The sequence below is a fragment of the Gorilla gorilla genome, chromosome 11 (assembly GCF_029281585.2).
Source record: "Gorilla gorilla gorilla isolate KB3781 chromosome 11, NHGRI_mGorGor1-v2.1_pri, whole genome shotgun sequence".
NCBI classification, from domain to species: Eukaryota; Metazoa; Chordata; class Mammalia; order Primates; family Hominidae; genus Gorilla; species Gorilla gorilla.
Window position 1 is genome coordinate 134,852,844 of NC_073235.2, and position 20,027 is coordinate 134,872,870.

Sequence of the window (20,027 nt, forward strand, 5' to 3'; positions counted from 1 at the left end):
TTATGTAGAATTGGCAATAATTCTTTCTTAAATACTTGGTAGAATTCACCAGTGAAGCCATCTGGGTCTGGAGTTTTCTATGCGGGAAGGTTTCAAACTGTGAATTCAGTTTCTTTAATAGATACATTAGATAAAATAGATAATAGATATATTAAATAGGAATATTCAAGTATCAATTTATTTTAATTATCCTAGGCAGTTTGCATCTTTCAAGGAATTTGCCCATTTCATCCAAGATGTTGAATTTATTGTCTTAAAGTCATTCATTATTCCCTTATCCTTTTAATGCTTGTGGGATGTAAAATGGTGTCTCCTCTTTCATTCTTGATATTGGTAATTTGTGTTTTTCCCTCCTTGTTTTTCTTGATCAGTCAGGCTAGAAATTTATCTGTTTTTCTCTTTTCAAAGAATTAGCTTTTGAGCCAGGTGTGGTGGCTCAAAGCTGTAATCTCAGCACTTTGGGAGGCCGAGGTGGGCAGATTGCTTGAGCTCAGGAGTTTGAGTCCCAGCCTGGGCGACGTGGCAAAACCCCATCTCTACAAAAAATACAAAAATTAGATGGGCCTCAGCTACTCAGGAGGCTGAGGTGGGAGTATTGCTTGAGCCTGGGAAGTCGAGGCTGCAGTGAGCCATGATTGTGCCACTGCACCTGGGTGACAGAGTGAGACCCTGTCTAAAAAATAGAATTAGTTTTTTGTTTTATTGATTTGTTTTCATTATTCATTCATTTTTGTTTGTTTGTTTGTTTGTTTTTTTGAGACAGACTCTCACTCTGTTGCCCAGGCTGGAGTACAGTGGCGTGATCTCGGCTCACCGCAACCTCCACCTCCCGGGTTCAAGCGATTCTCCTGTCTAAGCCTCCGGAGTAGCTGGGACTGCGGGCATGCACCACCACACCCAGCTAATTTTTGTATTTTTAGTGGAGATGGGGTTTTTCACCATGTTGACCAGGATGGGCTCAATCTCTTGACCTCATGATCCTCCCGCCTTGGCCTCCCAAAGTGCTGGGATTACAGGCATGAGCCACTGCGTCCAGCCTATTTGTTCATTTTCTATTCATTGATTCTTTTTTCTTCATTATTTCTGTCCTTCTCCTTACCTGGAATCTAATTTGTTCTTCAGTTTTTTAACATAGAAGCTTAGATCACTGATTTGACACTTTTCTTCCTTTCCGATGTGAGCATTTAATGCTGTAAATTACCCTCCAACCACTGTTTTAGCTACTTCTCACAAATGTTGACATGTTGTGTTTTCATTCAATTCAGAATTCCCTTCCTCCCTCTCTCCATTCCTTCCTTTCCTTTCTTTTTTGAGATAGCATCTCGCTCTGTCGCCCAGCCTGCAGTGCAGTAATGCCATCTCGGCTCGCTGCAACCTCCATTTCCTGGATTTAAGTGTTTCCTTTGCCTCAGCCACCCAAATAGCTGGAATTACAGGTGTGTACCACCACACCCAGCTAATTTTTTGTATTTTTAGTAGAAACGGGGTTTCACCACGTTGGCCAGGCTGGTCTCAAACTCCTAGCCTCAAGTGATCCACCCGCCTTGGCCTCCCAAAGTGATGGGATTACAGATGTGAGCCACCGTGCCTGACCCCAGTTCAATTTTTTTTTTTTTTTTTTTTTGGAGACAGAGTCTCACTCTGTCACCAGGTTGGAGTGCACTGGCACGATCTCGGCTCACCGCAACCTCTGACTCTTTGGTTCAAGGGATTCTCCTGCTTCAGTCTCCTGAGTAGCTGGGATTATAGGCACGCATCACCACGCCCAGCTAATTTTTGTATTTTTGATAGAGACGGGGTTTCACCATGTTGGCCAGGATGGTCTCGATCTCCTGACCTTGTGATCCGCCTGCCTCAGCCTCCCAAAGTGCTAGGATTACAGGCGTGAGCCACTGCACCTGGTCCAAAATATTTTCTAATTCTTTTTTTATTTCTTCTTTAACCTATGGGTTGTTGGATTTCCACATATTTGGGGATTTTCCAGATTGCTTTCTGTTAATTTTTCTCTCATATTTTTGCTGTCTGGCTTTTTGATGTGTTTTATGGGAGAGACCACCCATTTGTGGAGAAAGTACTCTTCTGAGTCCACATTATATGGGAGGAGCCCACAGGTCAGTCTGCAGGCTGCCGAGATCATAGGCTGGTGGGCGGGTGGACAAGTAGACTGGGCTGGTCTCTCTTGACTAGTGTGAGAAATGGGGCCAGCCCTGCTGCCATCACTGCTGCATTCCAGTGGCAAGGCTGAAGATTGGAATTTGTTAAAAGTCTGCTTATGAGGCAACCATCTCCCCTATTCCTCTTTACCACTGTGCATGTAAGAACTCCAGCAGCCAAGCATCTACCCTTATTTAGGAAACAGAACCTTTTTCATAGAAATCGAATAGCCCGAGAGAATGTCCTGATGCCATAGCTAAATTTCTTGCAGGAAGTGCTGAGGGCGGACTCTTGGAGCACCCTGGTAGATAAGTAGACTTGTACAACAGAGGAGATGGCCATTTTTGGTCTCTGCAATACCCTCTACAAAGGCAGCCAAGGCCCATAACACATTTCCTGTTGGCTGCCTGTATTCAACGCACAACTTTAGACTTGTGATCTGTATGTGGCATGACAATGCTTATGAGAATAGAGAGCTGTCAATTTGGTAAGGAGTGAGATCTGCCTTCTGAAAGGTGGAACCCTGTTCATAATGTTAGCATTGTCCTGTTACATGCAATTTTATTTTTAATGGGCCAGTGCCCTAAAATGTGCATGGGTGACTGGTTTACGGATAATTTTAATTTTCTTCTCAGTGGATTTTGTGTTTTCTAACTTCTTTGCAATGAATGTATATTACTTTTGTGTTTAGATAAAATATTTTAAAATTTTAAAGATTAAAAACTGGTAGAGTTGTGAAATAGGAACATCAGAATTAATCTAGTAAGCATGACTTAATGTACAGGCACTCTGAAACTAATGATTTAATAGCACACTGGATTGATCATAATATCAATTTTGACTTCTCTGTGAAGAACAATTGGAGGGGTCCTAAGAAAAGCCTTCTGGCTCTGTTTCTCAAGTCAGAATGTCAAATAAAAAAAGGTGAAATTACACTGTAGTTACAGATTTAACAGGAGAAGAGCATTACTGTGTCTTTTGCTTTCCCCTTGCCAGTGATTTGCGGATGATCATGTTTCTACTGGTGGAAGGGCAGGAGATTTTAAACTTTCCCACTACTTTACTTTTAGAGAGGAGACAGGTACCTATGTTCCATTTGTTCACTAACCCAGTTATTCCGTTTCTGTTCTATCCATAGGCAGCTGGCTAAGAGTCTTGGGCAGGCTGGTGAAATTGAGCCTGAAACAGAAGGAATACTAACAGAGTATGGCGTGGATTTCTCTGATTTCTCTTCAGAAGTTCTAGAATGTCTTCCTCAAGGCCTGCCATGGACAATTCCACCAGAGGAGTTGAGCAAGAGAAGGGATTTAAGGTAAGCACCTGAAACCCTTTAAGAACGTATATCTCCCTTTCTGCCTTAACTTTCCTAGGGGCTAGGCTTAGATGTTTTCATCTTTCCACGAACATTCAAGTTCAGTTCAGTTGGGAATAGGTGCTTCTGTACCACAGTTGGCAAATTATGGCCCACAGGCTAAATCCAGCCTACTACCTGTTTATGTACAACCCATGAGCTAAGAATGGTTTTTACATTTTTAAATGGTTGGAAAAAATTAAAACAAGAATAATGTTTTATGAAAATTATATGAAATTCAGATTTCTGCGACCATAAAGTTGCATTGGAACATGGCCATGCTTATTCATTATCTATGTTGCTTATGGCTGTTTTTTGCCCTACAACAGCCCAGTTGATTAGTTGCAACCAAGACCATATGGCCTGCAAAGCCAAAAGTAGTTACTGTCAGCCTTTTACAGAAAAAGTTTACTGATCCCTGTTTTAGACCATTCTAACTTCAAAAGCTACAGTGCCTATCTTCTCATTGCCATAGATCTGGTCAAGTACAGACTGTTATCTAGTGAGAAGTGCCTTCCTTTAAATGGGCCTCTTCAGGCACAGAGCAAAGGATTCAAGACTTCTGTACTTGGAGCCTCATTTTAAAGCCTTACTTTTAGGTCTGGAATTTGTTGGAAAGTACTTTTGTGGTATTTTTATAACAACATCTTCTTTGAAGATGTTTCTTCATTGTGGGATGTTAGTTCTTTTCTGATATTTCTCTTCAGAATTTGGTTTCAGTACTGGCACTCATTTTGGATGCCACATGGAGATATTTAGAACCAAGAAACTTTTGATACAACCCACTGAGGCTGTGGAAGGTTTTTGCTAAGGTCATCCCATGTCAAAGTCTTTTCCACCACACTTGCTCGCTTCATGCAGCTGAACTTATGACACCTTCAGCTCTGGGTGCCTGTTACCCACCTAGTTTGTGAATACTCCCTCTCTGTACCTTCTTACTATTGTATCTTTTAGTAATTTACTGCCTTTTTCTTTTCTTATTGAGGTTAGGCAAGGAAAAGGAGATGATCATTAGTCCCCTTTCCTACTTGTTAGTATCTCTCATAGAACACATATTACATTTGAAGTCGGTTAACCCATATTGCATTCCTGGATTTTCATAATAACCCCTCTATCACTGAACCCCTGCTAGCACATGGGTGTGTTATCTCTTCAGGGGCTCCGAGGTCTTGGGCCCATAACATTAACCTCTCTGAACCTTTGTTTTCTCATATACAAATTGAGGGGTTTGTTTTCTGAGGTCATTTCCTGAATCTAGGAATCTATCTAATGATTTAATGGGAAAAGAATGCTAGAATAAATGGTTGAACCTTATTGTTTAGTAGAATTTAGTGTAGCCATGCTGCAGTATCTATCAACATTTTAAATGTACCTACTCCTGCACCCCAAACTCTACTCGAAGTGTACAAAAATATATGTACAAGAACGTTCATTGCTGTCTTGTCATAAAAGTTAAACATTAAAGACACTGCTAATGTCCATTAATAAAGGAATGGTTTAGTAACCTGTGTTACGTCAATATGATAGCATTCCTTGCAGCTCTGCAAAAAGGAGCTATATCCATGTTGACTTTCCTAAAAGAATAGCTATAATATATTATTAAGTCAAGCAGGTTTCAAAACAATATGAATATGAGCCTATATTTTGTAAAGTAATACAAAAACTACATAAATATACACATATACATATATGTGTGTATACATATACACATCAAAGTATATATGCATAGAAAAAGGCCTGGAAGGAAATAAACTGTTAACAGTGACTACCATGGAGAGTGGATTCAGTGGAGTGGTAAGGCAACAGGGAAGTGAACTTTGACTTTTCATTTTGCATACTGCCATACTATTCAAATTATTATTATTATTTTTAAGACAGCATCTCACTCTATTGCCCAGGCGGGAGTGCAGTGGTGCAGTCATCGCTCACTGCAGCCTTGAATTCTTGGGCTCAAGTGATCTTCTGCCTTAGCCTCCCAAAATGCTGGGATTATAAGCATGTGTGACCACACCCGGCTAATTCTTTTATTTTACTTTTGTAGAGATGGGGTCTTGCTATGTTGAGCAGGCTGGTTTTGAACTCCTGGCCTCAAGAGATCCTCCTGCCTTGACCTCCCAAAGTGTTGGGATTACAGGCGTGAGCCACCACACCTGGTCCAAATCTTTTTTAAAGTAACTTGTATAACTTTAAAAAATTATAAATGTGAAAGTCACAAAATAGAAGTATTCCATTTTTTCTAGCCTTTTAGCCTACTGGTAAATAATAAGCATGTTAGTAGTTATGGGGCCCAATATTGCAGTAAATTCCCCTCTCATGGCTCTATCTTGCCATTTCTTTGACCTTTATTGCCTTCTGGTTTAGACCATAGAATAAGAAGAGGTCCTTAGTGAGACCCTGTCTCTACAATAAATAAATAAATAAATAAATAAATAAAATATTAGCCAGGCACAGTGGTGTGTGCCTACTTGGGAAGCTGGGGCGGGAGGATTGTTTGAGCCTGGGAGTTTGAGGCTGCAGTGAGCTATAATCATGCCGCTATACTCCAGCCTGGACAACGGAGCAAGACTCTGTCTAAGGGAAAAAAGAAAATAAACCTTGCTCTGCAGAAAGCCTTTGTTAAAATATATCTTACATACACACACCACACACACACACACACACACACACACACACACACGCATGCGCCCTGTGAAAGGATCCAAAGACAGAAGGAGTTTGTAGGGTGCTCTCTGCTATTCGTGAAGTAACGAGGATTTTTTAAAAAATTACTTTTGGGCCGGGCGCCGTGGCTCACGCCTGTAATCCTAGCAGTTTGGAAGGTGGAGGCGGGCAGATCATGAGATCGAGACCATCCTGGCCAACACGGTGAAACCTCATCTCTACTAAAAATACAAAAATTAGCTGGGCATAGTGGTACGTGCCTGTAGTCCCAGCTACTTAGGAGGCTGAGGCAGGAGAATCGCTTGAACCCGGGAGGCGGAGGTTGCAGTGAGCCGAGATCGCACGACTGCAATCCAGCTTGGCGACAGAACGAGACTCCATCAACAACAACAACAAAAAATTACTTTGGGCTGGGCACAGTGGCTCACACCTATAATCCCAGCATTTGGGGAGGCCAAGGTGGGTGGATCACTCGAGGTCAGGAGTTGGAGACCAGCCTGGCCAACATGGTGAAACCTCATCTCTACTAAAAATACAAAAATTGGCTGTGCATGGTGGCAGGTGCCTATAATCCCAGCTACTTGGGAGGCCAAGGCAGGGGAATTGCTTGAACCCAGGAGGCAGAGGTTGCAGCAAGCTGAGATCATGCCACTGCCTGGGCGATAGAGTGCATCTCAGTCAAAAAAAAAAAAAAAATTACTTTAACCTTAAAATAGGTTATCCTTGCCCATTATCCTCAGGATTATGTTTCTAAAATTCAAATCTGATTTATTTTTACTCCTTTGCATTTAAAATTTTTCTGATGTTTCTTAATGCCTAAAGTAGTAATGTCTGAAGTTTAGAAATTACTACTTTAGGCATCAAGAAGTAATATAGTAAATTACCACTAATGCTTGTCTTTATTTTAAAACTATACATGAATTTACTACGTTGATAGTCTATTATGTACATTATAAACGTAAGTGAAAATAGAAAAATAAAAATGTAATGAGAAAAATTTTTAAATATTTTCATTTTACTTACGAAAAGTATAGAAAACTTTATATAGTAATTTTACTTGTGGTGAAAGCAGTATGGTTGAATATTATTATTTATTTATTAAAATTTTACTTTAACAACTACTAATATGGAAATTCAGAGATCTGATTCTAAGTTCTGTATGTTTTGGTACTTGGTTTTGATGATTATCATAATTGAAAAGGATATATGTTTAGAAGATGTGAGCTGTGCTTACAAAATCCTAATACTCATTTCTCAGTCCTATTAGCCAATTATATTCCAATTCATTTTGAAATTCAGCTAGTAAATTTCCATCTTTTCTGATGTCAGTTCTTGTGGATTCATTGAAAGGTGCTGCGTTTTTAGATTAAAAAAATAGATTTATAATCTCCAGTTACTCTTTAGTTGTTATCTTTAAAAACTAGTTAAAAAATTCAGCCAGGCACATTGGCTCACACCTGTAATCCCAGCACTTTGGGAGGCCGAGGTGGACAGATCACCAGAGGTCAGGAGTTCGAGACCAGCCTGGCCAACATGGTGAAACCCTGTCTCACTAAAAATACAAAAATTAGCCGGGTGTGGTGGCGGGCACCTGTAATCCCAGCTGCTTGGGAGGCTGAGGCAGGAGAATTGCTTGAACCCGGAGGCAGAGGTTACAGTGAGCCAAGATTGTGCCACTGAACTCCAGCCTGGGTGACAGAGCGAGACTCTGTCTCAAAAAAATAAAAATAAATAAAAATAATTCTATTAGGAAGTTTAAGTCTATGGATATGAATGATTTTGTAGTTTATACACTTACATCATTTTAGTCCCCAAATAATATAACAATAGAAGTATTTCAAAACATCCATTTAAAAAAATGTTATCTTTAAAATTCGAATATGTTATTTTGTTTTCAAAATGCAATAATTTTTTTTCTTATTGTTAAAATATCACCTTTACCTTGAAGGGACAGATTAAGCATGTTTAATTTTCCTAAAGTATCTGATAGGTAACACATGACTGATAGCCATTGTTTTGAAATTATAATGTGGCTGGAGATGAATTCATATTAGACACAGAAGAAATGTCAGTGTTGCCATTTTTCTAGTGTTAATGATATTACTAGGAGTATTAGTGGTTTAGTATTATCTTCAATATATGGACCTTTGCAGTAATCTTTTTTTAGCCAGTTGCCTTTTTTTGCAAGGATTAGTTTAGCTAAAACTAGACAATATCCATAAATCCATGTATCTGGGCATGAGTAAAGACCCATTATTTGCACTTGGCAAAAGCATAGGAACCAAGAGTGCCACTGTCATTGCCTTTGTGTTCCAGAACACCAACTTTTTCATCTGTACACCTCACCTACCACCTGACCCACACATAGTGAGGGTGCCAGGGTTAATTCATGTAGTTATGTAGTGTCAGTTAATTCCTTATTTTTAACACACATAAAGAGAAGCCATAAGTGTGTGGAATGAGCTCCAGTGATGTAGTTGGTTAGCATGCAGTACTGTACAGCAGTAGGTAAGCATGTGGAGGTATTTGGATCTGATAACCTTTTCCTTTTCTTTGACTGGTTTTATGATGGATTTATTCAGTTTTTATACCAAAAATATTTATGGAACACCAACCATGGGCACTGAGGATACAACAGTGAACAGAAATAGATGTATTCACTGCCCTTGTGGAACTCTCAGTTTGGTGGCAGAAGAACATGAATGAAACTATTAAGCAGTAGTCAAATGTGGAATTGTAATGAAGGAGGGGGTGCTTGGTGCAAGTGTTTGTGATCATGTGGTTTCTTCTGCTCTGAGGTCCACTGCTTTCAAAGAGTTTTTAAAAACAGTATTCATTTTCCTAGGAATGTCAAAAGAAGTAGGATTGAGTCCCAGCACATGCTGAAAAATATGTGCTATATTGAATAAATTAATATACATTTTGTAAACTAATAAAATCAAACCTTTTTCAAACATTTATTTGCATATATTGTTTATATATAGTATATGTCATATATGCCGTATATGTCATTCATATATATATATATGCCAAGTACTGAGTTAGCCACTGAAAATGCAAAGACGACCAAGGGCCAGCCCCTGTTCTTCAGGGAGACAGATTCGTACTCAGATAAATTACAGCAGACAATGGCAAGTGCTGTAATATAGGTATGAACAGACTGCCAGGGTCATTGGTGCATGAGGTGAGATCTGAGAAATGAGCAGTTATAGAGGGAAATAGAGTGACTAAAGTTGTCTTCATTTTAGTGATAGTCAATGGCTGCAGAAAGGCAGTATGTTCCCTTCAGACTCTAAGATCCTTCTCTAACAGGGCTTGCAAGTCCTATGGTTTGGTCACTTAATCCCCTGTCCTGGGTCATCCTGCCTCAGAGCCTGCAGTGTTACTCTGGCTCTAGCTACGTAAGAACTTCTACATACCCGTTTAGGTTTGATATTTGAACAATTATATTTGGAACAGAAAAGTTCCATCAATCTTTAAACCTCATAATCCAATTATGTCAGTAAAATTCCAGTTTTTTGGTCCAATGGAATTGGGGTAATATTTTGCAAACTGAAGTTGAGAGAAATAGTGTTTATTTTGAAAAGAAAAATGGTTGGTTAGCAATTTTCAAGAAGTTAGGCTTGCATGAACTCCTAGGGGCTATATAGCCCTCCTGATTGGGGTCACCATTTTTCTGGACCTTCAGCTCTAGTCTCTGGAGAGTCCCTGCTTGCATGGCCTAGACCTGTAGCTGTCTTTAGCAGGGCATCTGAGGCTTTAAAAAAGAAAAGCAACATAAGTACTGCAGAAATTTGAGGATCAGGAAGATAATATGTCCAAGGAAACTGCTTAAAGGGGGGTTGCACCAGAAGCTCAAGAAACCCAGAAGTTATTTCTGAGACTGGCTCCAGTTATTTCAAATTTCATTCATATTGTTTTGTTTCCTTTGTTGCTAAACTGGAACAGGAAACCAAAGCCTAAAAGCTCAATTAAAGTGGAAAATGAAAACCTAAATATTGGAGGGGGAAAATACCACACTAAAGCGATTTTTATGTTTCTCCTATAGTTAGTATTATTATGGAAGTTTGAATCATGTCACTTTTCAGTAAAACTATGAGTTTCATTGAAGTGGAGGTGGTTTCTATAGCTTTTTACAAGAGAACTTGTGGGTATCTATTTCTTTACTATTCCCTCAATAAAAAAGAAGCCCAGTGACCTCCACCAGACCATTACAAATGTGAAACTTGGCACTTAAAATTGCTTGCTCTAAATTTTCCAATTGCTTTCTCTCTTTTTTTTCCATTTAATGTCGTCCTGCCAACTAGTGATTTTATTATTATAAACAGGACATTGTATTCACTTTTAAGAAGAAATATGAAGCTGGAGGTAAAATTACAAACTGCAGCTTCTCGGCTGCCAAAATAGAAAACAATGAGCTAAAAATACTAAGCACAGAAAGGGGGTTGTGGTAAGAAATATTGAAAAATCTTCAAGATGGAGCTGTTCCAAATAGACAGAAATTTCCTCTCACTCCAGGTAAAACCAACCTTGAAATAGCAACTTGAAAGGAGAGTCATATAATACTAACCTCTTTCAGGTCAACCCTTTTGTGGGAAAGCTTTCAAACATAACTAACATTAAATGACTAATGATCTTGCTGTTCATCAGGAAGTCCAATATGATTAAATTGCCTTTGGAAAAAGGTTCCCCTGGTAAGACAGTGTGGTAGCATTGAAGGAGCGCTAGAAGTTAGTCCTAGTTCTCCCCAGGGCCTAGCTAGGTGATTTTAGGCAAATCAGTTAAATCTGGGGAAGTGGAGAGCCGTGAGCAACTTTATCTTTTGTGAAATGGATTTTTGACCAGATTAGGATTTTTCAAAACATGTTGCTAGGTCATGAATAGGTATCATGCAGAAAAAGGATCTGTGGGCAAGTATTTTTGGAAAACAGTGGGTTAATAGATTTCTTAGAGTTTCTTCTCATGGATTATCTCGTGGAACTAGTATTCCTTAGAATACATTTTGCAACTTTCTGAACTAGGTATTTCAAACCCCTCTAGCTCTAACAGAGCATGACTCTGTATTTGAAATGTCTTTTCTGAGTTATTTAGAGCTGTCTCATTCTTGGATTTGAAAGAAAATGGTATCCCATCAGTGATTGTCTGCCGCATTTATCTGACAAATAACTATCAACTGTGCCCCACCATGGACCACCCAGGAAAGATAATTACGCAGGAAATTCAAGGGTTGTGCTTTAAATCTCAGTTCTTCGATGGCCAAGGGAACCCCTTCTTCCCTTAGCTGGAGGGAAGCAAGATTAAATTGTTTGGCATCAAATGGGGAAGCTGTCATTGTCATTTGAAACTCCTGGCAGTAGTATTCCTTTCATGTAAATCCCAACTCACTGTGAAATTACAAGAAATGCATAGATAGTAACCAGGATGAATGGGCCCTAAAGTAGATACACAACTGGACCTTCTTAATTGTAAGTATTTAATACTTCATCAGCCCATAAAATTCATGTTGATAAATAGCACCACTCTCAGAAAAGACAAATACTCAAAGATCAATAGATTTTTGTCTGAACCAGGAGGAAAAATGCCTACTGGCAAAAGACAATATTTGAATTTATTCCCTAGAAATATTTTTATAGCACTGTAGAAATATGAGTGCATGGGAAAGATAATTTCTACATCTTCTAAATAAAATCTGTTTGGAAATTATACTATAATGATATTTAAAAATTTCATTTTGTGGTATAGATGGTCTAAGATTTGGAATAAACTGGAGTATAGAGATAACTGTCAGGGTGGCAAGGTCTGTTTTTTATATTGAGATATTCAAATACCACAAAATTAATCATTTTAAATTCAGTGGTTTCTCGTATATTGGTAGATTTGTTGAACCATCACCACTATCTAATTCCAGAACATTTTTGTCACCCCAAAAATAAATTCCATTAGCAGTCACTCCTCATTCCCTCTCCCCCCAGCTTCTCACAACTACTCATCAGTTTTCAGTCTCTGTGGATTTCCCTGTTCTGAACATTTCATATAAATGGAGTCATACAGCAAGTTGCCTTTGGTAGCTGACATGGTTTACTTGACATAATGTTTTCAAGGTTCATCCATGTTAAATATATCAGAACATAATTCCATTTTATAGCTGAATAATATTCTGTTGTATGGATATTTCACATTTTGTTTATTCATTAGTTGATGGACATTTGGGTTGATTCCCCAGCTTGACTATTATGAATAATGCTGCTATGAATATTTGTGTACAGGTTTTGGTGTGGACATTCAGTTATTTTGGGTATACACCTAGGAGTGAAATTGCTAGGTCATATGGTCAGTCTACTTTTAGAGTAATTGTGAAACTGTTTTTCAAAGTAGCTGTACCATTTGCACTCCCTGTGGCAATGTATGAGGGTCTCAGTTGCTCCATATCCTAACACTTGTTATCTGTATTTGTGATTATAGCCATCATTGTAGGTGTGGGGTAGTATCTCATTGTGGTTTTGATTTGCATTTCTGTCATGAGTAATGAGACTGAGTGTATTTTGATGTGCTTATTGGTCATTTGTATATTTTCTTTGAAGAAATATCTACTCAGATAGTATCTATTCAGATCCTTTGCCATTTTTAAAATGGATTGCCTTTCCATTGTTGAGCTATAAGAGTAGTTTCTGTATTCCAAACACTGGTCATTTATCAGATATATGATTTGCAGATATTTTCTCCTACTTGTGGGCTGGCTATCTTTCACTTTCTTGATGGTGTCCTTAGAAGCACAAAGTTTCAAAATTTGATGAAGACCCGTTTAGTCTGTTTTTTCTTTGGTTGCTTGTGTTTTTGGTGTCATATCTATAAAAACCATTGGCGAAGATCACAAAGAGTTAGACATATGTTTTCTTTTTGTTTGTTTGTTTTGAGATGGCGTCTCTGTTATCCAGGCTGGAGTGCAGTAGCGCGAGCTCAGCTGCAACCTCTGCCTCCCGGGTTCAAGCGATTCTCCTGCCTCAGCCTCCCAAGTAGCTGGGAGTGCAGGCACCCATCACCACGCCCTGCCAATTTTTTTGTGTTTTTATAGAGATGGGGTTTTGCTATGCTGGGCAGGCTGGTCTCCAACTCCTGACCTCAAGTGATCCATCAGCCTCAGCCTCCCAAAGTGCTGGGATTATAGGCATGAGCCACCGTGCCTGGCCAACATAAGTTTTCTTCTATGAACTTTATACTGTTAGTTGTTATATTTATGATCCATTTTTAGTTAATCTTTGTAAATGGTGTGAGGTATGGGTCAAACTTCATTTTTTTGCTTGTGGATAGCCAGTTGTTTCAGCACCATAAGAAAAACTTGTTGACAAGATGATTCTTTCTTCATGAAATTGTCTTGGCATTTCTTGTCAAAAATTATTTGACCATAAATGTATTGGTTTATTTCTGGGCTCTCAATTCTGTTCCGTTCACCTGTATATCTGTCTTTATGCCAGTACCACACTGTCTAAATTATTGTAACTTTGTAGTAAGTTTTGAAATTGAGAAGTGTGGTTCTTCTAACTTTGCTTTTTTTTCTTTCAGATTTTTCTACTATTCTGGGTTCTTTGCATTGCCATATATATTTTAGGATCAGCTTGTCAATTTCAGGAGGCACTCAGGATTTTCATAAGAATTGCTCTGAGTCTGTAGATCAGTTTGGGGAGCATTTCCATCTTAACACTGTTAAGTCTTCCAACCTACGAACATGGGATGTCTGTCCATTAATTAGGTCTTTAATTTCTTTCAATGATGTTTTGTAGTTTTCAGTATACAAGGCTTCTTTGTTAAATTTAATTCTACGTATTTTTTCTTTTTGATGCTGTTGTAAATAAAATTGTTTTCTTAATTTCATTTCCAAATTATTTATTGCTAATGTTTAGAAATACATTTTATATTTATATATAGATCTGGTATCCTGCAACCTTACAAAAATCATTTGTTGGCCGGGCATGGTGGCTCATGCCTGTAATCTCAGCACTTTGGGAGGCCAAGGCTGGTGGATCACTTGAGATCAGGAGTTTGAGACCAGCCTGGGTAACATAGTGAAACCCCGTCTCTATTAAAAATACAAAAATTAGCCAGGCTTGGTGGCGGGTGCCTGTAATCCCAGCTACTCAGGAGGCTGAGGCAGGAGAATCGCTTGAACCTGGGAGGTGGAGGCAGCAGTGAGCAGAGATCACGCCACTGCACTCCAGCCAGGGTAACAGAGTGAGACTCCACCTCAAAAAAAAAAAAAAAAAAAAAAAAAAAAAAATTGTTAGCTCTGTTTTTCGTGGATACCATGGAATTTCCTGTATTTAGAAGTTCATGTCATCTGCAAATAGGGAAGTTTTACCTCTTCCTTTCTAATTTAGATGCCTTTTATTTCCTTTTGTTATCCAGTTACTCAAGCTAGGACCTTCTGTACAGTGTTGAATAGAATTAATGGAAGCGTGCCTCTCTTGTCCTGATCTTGAGGAAGGAAAGCATTCAGTCATTCAGTTTTTTTTTTGTTTTTTTTGTTTTGAGACAGCATCTTGCTCTGTTGCCCAGGCTGGAGTGCAGTGGTACAGTCACAACTCACAATTCCAGGCTCAAGTGATCTTCCCAGCTCAGCCTCCTACGTAGCTGGGACAACAGGGCGTGCCACCAAACCCAGCTAATTTTTGTATTTTTTTTGGAGATAGGGTTTTGCCGTGTTGCCTGGGCTGCTCTTGAACTCTTAGGCTCAAGTGATCTGCCCGCCCCAGCCTCCCAAAGTGCTGGGATTACAGATATGAGCTAAGCACTCAGCCCAGTCTTTCAATATTAATTGTAATGTAAGCTTTGGGGGTTTTGTAGATGCTCTCTATCAGCTGAAAGCTTTTCCTTCTAGTCCTTATTTATTGAGTGGTTTTCTCATGGAAGAGTGTTGGATTTTGTCAAATGGTTTTTCTGTCTGTTGAGATAATCCTGTGATTTTTGTTCTTTATTAATCTGTTTCATTGATTGACTATCATATGTTGAGCCATCACATTCCTGGGATAAATTCCACCCTTGTCATGGTGTATAATGATTTTTACATTGCTAGATTTGGTTTACTGGATTCCTTTTTAGGATTTTTGCTTCTGTATTTTTAAGAGATTTCAGTCTTTAGTTTTCTTATGATAACTTTGGTTTTATATGAGGATAACACTGGCCTCATAGAATGAGTTTTGGAAGAGTTTGTGAGGAATTGGGGTATAGTTTTTTTTCTTTTTTTCTTCTAGCTTTTATTTTAGGTTCAGGGGGTACATGTATGTACAGGTTTATTATATGAGTAAATTGCATGTCTCTATAGTTTGGTGTACAAATGATTTTGTCACCCAGGTAGTGAGCATAGTACCCAATAAGAGGTAGTTTTTTGATCGTTATTCTCCCACTCTAGAACTCATCAGTAAAGCCATCTGGCCCTGTGCTTTTGTGTGTGTGTCGGCGGTGGGTGGAGGGGGGGGTGGTTTGTTTATTAATTCGGTATCTTTTTTTCTTATAGATCTATTGAACTTTTCCATTTTTAAGTCCTCTGCAGTTTATCTTCCTAGAATTTTTTTTTTTTTTTTTTTAGACAGAGTTTCACTCTTGTTGTCCAAACTGGAGTGCAGTGGTGCGATTTCAACTTACTGCAACCTCCACTTCCTGGGTTCAAGTGATTTTCCTGCCTCAGCCTCCCAAGTAGCTGGAATTACAGGTGCCCACCACCACATCTGGCTAATTTTTTATATTCTTCATAGAGACAGGGTTTCACCATGTTGGCCAGGCTAGTCTTGAACTCCTGACCTCAACTGATCCACCCACCTTGGCCTCCCAAAGTGCTGGGATTACAGGCGTGAGCCACCGCACCCGGCTTCTTCCTAGAAATTTGTCTTTTGCATCTTGGTTATCTAATTTCTTGGCATACCATTGTTATTAGTATTCCCTTATAATCCTTATTGTTTCTGTAAGATTGTTAGTAATATTTGCTCTTTCATTTGTTAGTTTAGTGATTTGAATCTCTCCCTCTCTCTCTCTGTTTTGGTCAGCTTAGCTCAGGGTTTGTCAATTTTGTTGATCTTTTCACATAGCCAACTTTTATTTTCTTCTTATTCTTTTTATTTCCTTCTCTTTTTTTTAAATTCTCTTTTTCATTTATTTCTACTCTAATCTTTGTTATTTTCTTTTTTCTGCTTGCTTAGGTTTAGTTTGTTCTTCTTTGGTTTCTTAAGGTGGAAGTTTATGTTATTGAGTTCAGATCTTTCTATGTTTTGTTTTTGTTTTTTTCTTGAGATGGAAGTCTCACTCTGTCGCCCAGGCTGGAGTGCAGTTGTGCAATCTTGGCTCACTACAACCTCCGCCTTCCAGGCTCAAGTAGTCCTCTTACCTCAGCCTCCCAAGTACCTGGGACCACAGGCGTGTGCCACCATGCCCGGCTATTTTTTTTTATTTTTTTATTTTTTTATTTTTTGAGACAGTGTCTCACTCTGTCACTCATGCTGGTGCGATCTCAGCTCACTGCAACCTCCACCTCCTGGGTTCAAGTGATTCTCCTGTGTCAACCTCCGGAGTAGCTGGGATACAGGCATGCATCATCACACCCAGCTAATTTTTGTTTGTTTGTTTGTTTTTTTAGTAATGATGGGGTTTCACCATGTTGGCCAGGTTGGTCTCGAGCGCCTGACCTCAGGTGATCTGCCCACCTCAGCCTCCCAAAGTGCTGGGATTACAGGCGTGAGCCACCGTGCCCGGGCACCTGGCTAATTTTTGTATTTTTCTGTAGAAATGAGGTTTCATCATGTCACCTAGGGTGGTCTCGAGCTCCTGGATTACAGGCATGAGCCACTGTACTTTTTATAAAGGCATTTACAGCTACTCCCTCCCTACTTCCCTGATTGCTTTAGCTACATCCCATAAATTTTGATAGGTTGTATTTTGTTTTCATTTATATCTAAATATTTTAAAATTTCCTTTGAGATTTCTTCTTTGACGTATTTTTTATTTAGGAGTAGGTTGTTTAATTTCTACATACTTGTGAATTTCTCTAATTTCTTTATGCTATTAATTTCTAATTCCATTCTATTTTGGTCAGAGAACATACTTTACATGACTTTAGTCCTTGTATATTTATTGAAACTTGTTATATGGTATGGAGAATGTTCCATATACACTTTAGAAGAATATGTTTTCTGCTGTTGTTGGATAGAGTGTTCTGTAGATATCTGTTAGATCTAATTGATTTATAGTTTTGTTTAAGCTTTCTATTTTCTTGTTTATCTTTTATTTTTTATCTCTGTTACTGGATGTTGTGTATTGATATATATTACAGTTGAATTCTACATTTCTCCCTTAAGTTCTGCCATTTTTTGCTTTGTGTATTTTGTGGCTTTGTTGTTAGATGCATGTATGTTTATAATTGTTTCATTTTCTAGATGGATTGAGCCTATCATTGTTATAAAATATTATCCTTTGTCTTTAGTAACACTTTTTGCCTTGAATTCTATTTTGTCTGCTATTAGTTTGGCTACTCCAGCTCTCTTTTGTTACTGTTTGCATGATACCTGCACATGCATACACACACAGGCACACACACACATACAATTAAATACTATTAAATAGTAATATAATGTGGCAACTCTGGAAATCATCTTGCCTCCCTTCATTTCCAAGGTTTGCTGTTATTGCTGTTTGTTCTTTCTGCTGTTCATTTTCTGACTTTTTCGAACTAAGTCTTTTGAGTCTATGCTGTGATCTGAATGTCTGTGTTCCCTCTAAGTTCGTAGGTTGAAACTCTAACCCCCAAATTATAGTTTAGGAAGGCAATTAAGTCAAGGGTAGAGCCGTCATGAACGGGATTAGTGCCCTTATAAAAAGAAGCATGAGAAAGAAACCTCACCCCTTTCACCATGTGAGAACACAGTAAAAAGGTGCCATTCATGAGGAAGTGGGCCTTCGTCAGATATTGATTCTGCTAGTTTCTTGATTTTGGACTTTCCACTCTCAAAAACTGTGAGAAATAAATGTTATAAACTACCCAATTTATAGTATTTTGTTATAGCAACTCAAACAAACAGAGACAGTTTGTATTCTTTGTTATTTGAAGCTACTGAAATCTCTGCTTGGCTAGCTTAGTGGTCAGCTAATGAATAAACAGAGATTTCCTTAAATATTTGAAACAGTAAGTCTCTTAGCGTTTGTTAAGAGGCTCTGTGTCGACTAATACCGTTAATGCTTAGGCATGCACTTTACAACTCTGCCATAGCCTTCACTTCCTGCTGTTGCAGAGCTTCAGGGTCAGCCAGAAGTAAGAGTGTAAGACCCTTCTTAAGTCTTTCTTGGGCATGTGCACAGCCCTATGCGTGAGTGTGACCATCTTTATCCCCAGGAATGTGTCAAACCTTTTCACAGCCCTTTATAGATGCCTCATTCTCCAGCTTTTCCTTTTAATGTTTTTGGTCAGTTCTTGTTGACCAGTACTTTAGCTCACTGTTATCACCATCTCAGACAGCTGCCATGTTAAATAAATACTGCTGAATGTTTTTGATGAACACCCCTGGGGCTATAAGGCTGTTTGCAGTGAACAAGGTTTGATGAAGGTCAAATTAAGCAAACCCGGTAAATGGGGGTTTTCAGGGAACTGCTGGATAGGTCAAATAATGACATTTCTCCTGTGATGCTGTTTTTAGGGTGCTGTAAACCTGTTCCGGCCACTCCAGTGACTGCTAGGCCGCTGGTTTTCACCACGATTACAATGCTGTTGATTTTAAGGCTGGAGAGAGAGAGAGAGCTGGAGAGAGGGATGTGGGAATATGGAAAGTAAACTTTGTAAGTAAAACTTTACAAAGTTCACTGTCCTTGTTAATATTTAGCCATTTTTCTTGAGTAATTGCATCTCAGATTGTTAAAAGCCTGTGGTTAATTTCCAGAGTTACGCTAAATTTGATTTTGACAGTTTTGTCCAGTGTTGTTGTTATTATATGAAGTAGTAGCTTTTCAGAGGAGGTCTCTACTTTGCGAGTCCCACTGATGTGACTCTCAAGTCTTTTCACTTTTATTTCTTGAGTTGGAGATAAAAGAAGACAGTGTCCTGCAGAAAAGCTACAAGCTTTCCTGGGAAAATAACAGAAAGAGTGAAAGGAAGATAGAATTTGAAAATAAGGTCGGATACGTGGCTCATACCTGTAATCCCAGTACTTTGGGAGGTCCAGTACTTTGGGTGGATTGATTGAGTCCAGGAGTTCCAGACTAGCCTGGGCAACACAGCAAAACCCCATCTCTACAAAAAATACAAAAATTAGCTGGGCATGGTGGCATGTGCCTGTAGTCCCACTACTAGGGAGGCTGAGGTGAGATAATCACTTGAGCCCAGGAGGTTGAGGGTGCAGTGAGCTGTGATCGCGCCACTGCACTCCAGCCTGGGAAACAGAACAAGATACTATCTCAAAAAAAGAAAGAAAGAAAAGAAGCATAGAGTAGTCAGTAATTGTGTGGGCAAATTATTCCTAAGATTAGTAGTGTTGGGTAGCCTGACATTCGTATTAGGGCAGGTCAAAAATGAAATGGTCAACTCTGTTGATAATAGGAAAAGAGGAAAATAAATGTCTTAGCTTCCTATACAATATCCTGTTCTGCTTTCAGCCCTTCATCTTTCCTCAGTCTTGCTCTGTCATAGTTCTCTGTCTTACCTATGCCTTGCATTGTACTTCATCCATTTTCCAGGGCCCATCTTGAATGTTGTGAATTTTTTGTCTTCTCACTCTAGAAGAATTAGCCTTGCCCTTCTCTGTTCTCCCGAGGCAGTCTGCTCACTTGCCATAATGTACCTAATTTACTTAAATATGACTCTGTCTCTCTGATGGGTAGCAAAGTTCTCATC

At 39.0% G+C, this 20,027-nt stretch overlaps 1 protein-coding gene across 4 annotated transcripts in view; it reads left to right on the forward strand.

Annotated features, from left to right (window-relative positions):
- The window catches only part of DIS3L2 (DIS3 like 3'-5' exoribonuclease 2), a 365,113-nt gene that overhangs the window by 194,402 nt on the left and 150,684 nt on the right, over positions 1–20,027 (forward strand). For all 4 annotated transcript variants that reach the window (XM_055379766.2, XM_055379768.2, XM_055379769.2 and 1 more), the window contains exon 9: positions 3,293–3,466. In XM_055379766.2, the coding sequence (XP_055235741.1) occupies positions 3,293–3,466 (174 nt within the window). The remainder of the gene's footprint in view (positions 1–3,292; positions 3,467–20,027) is intronic.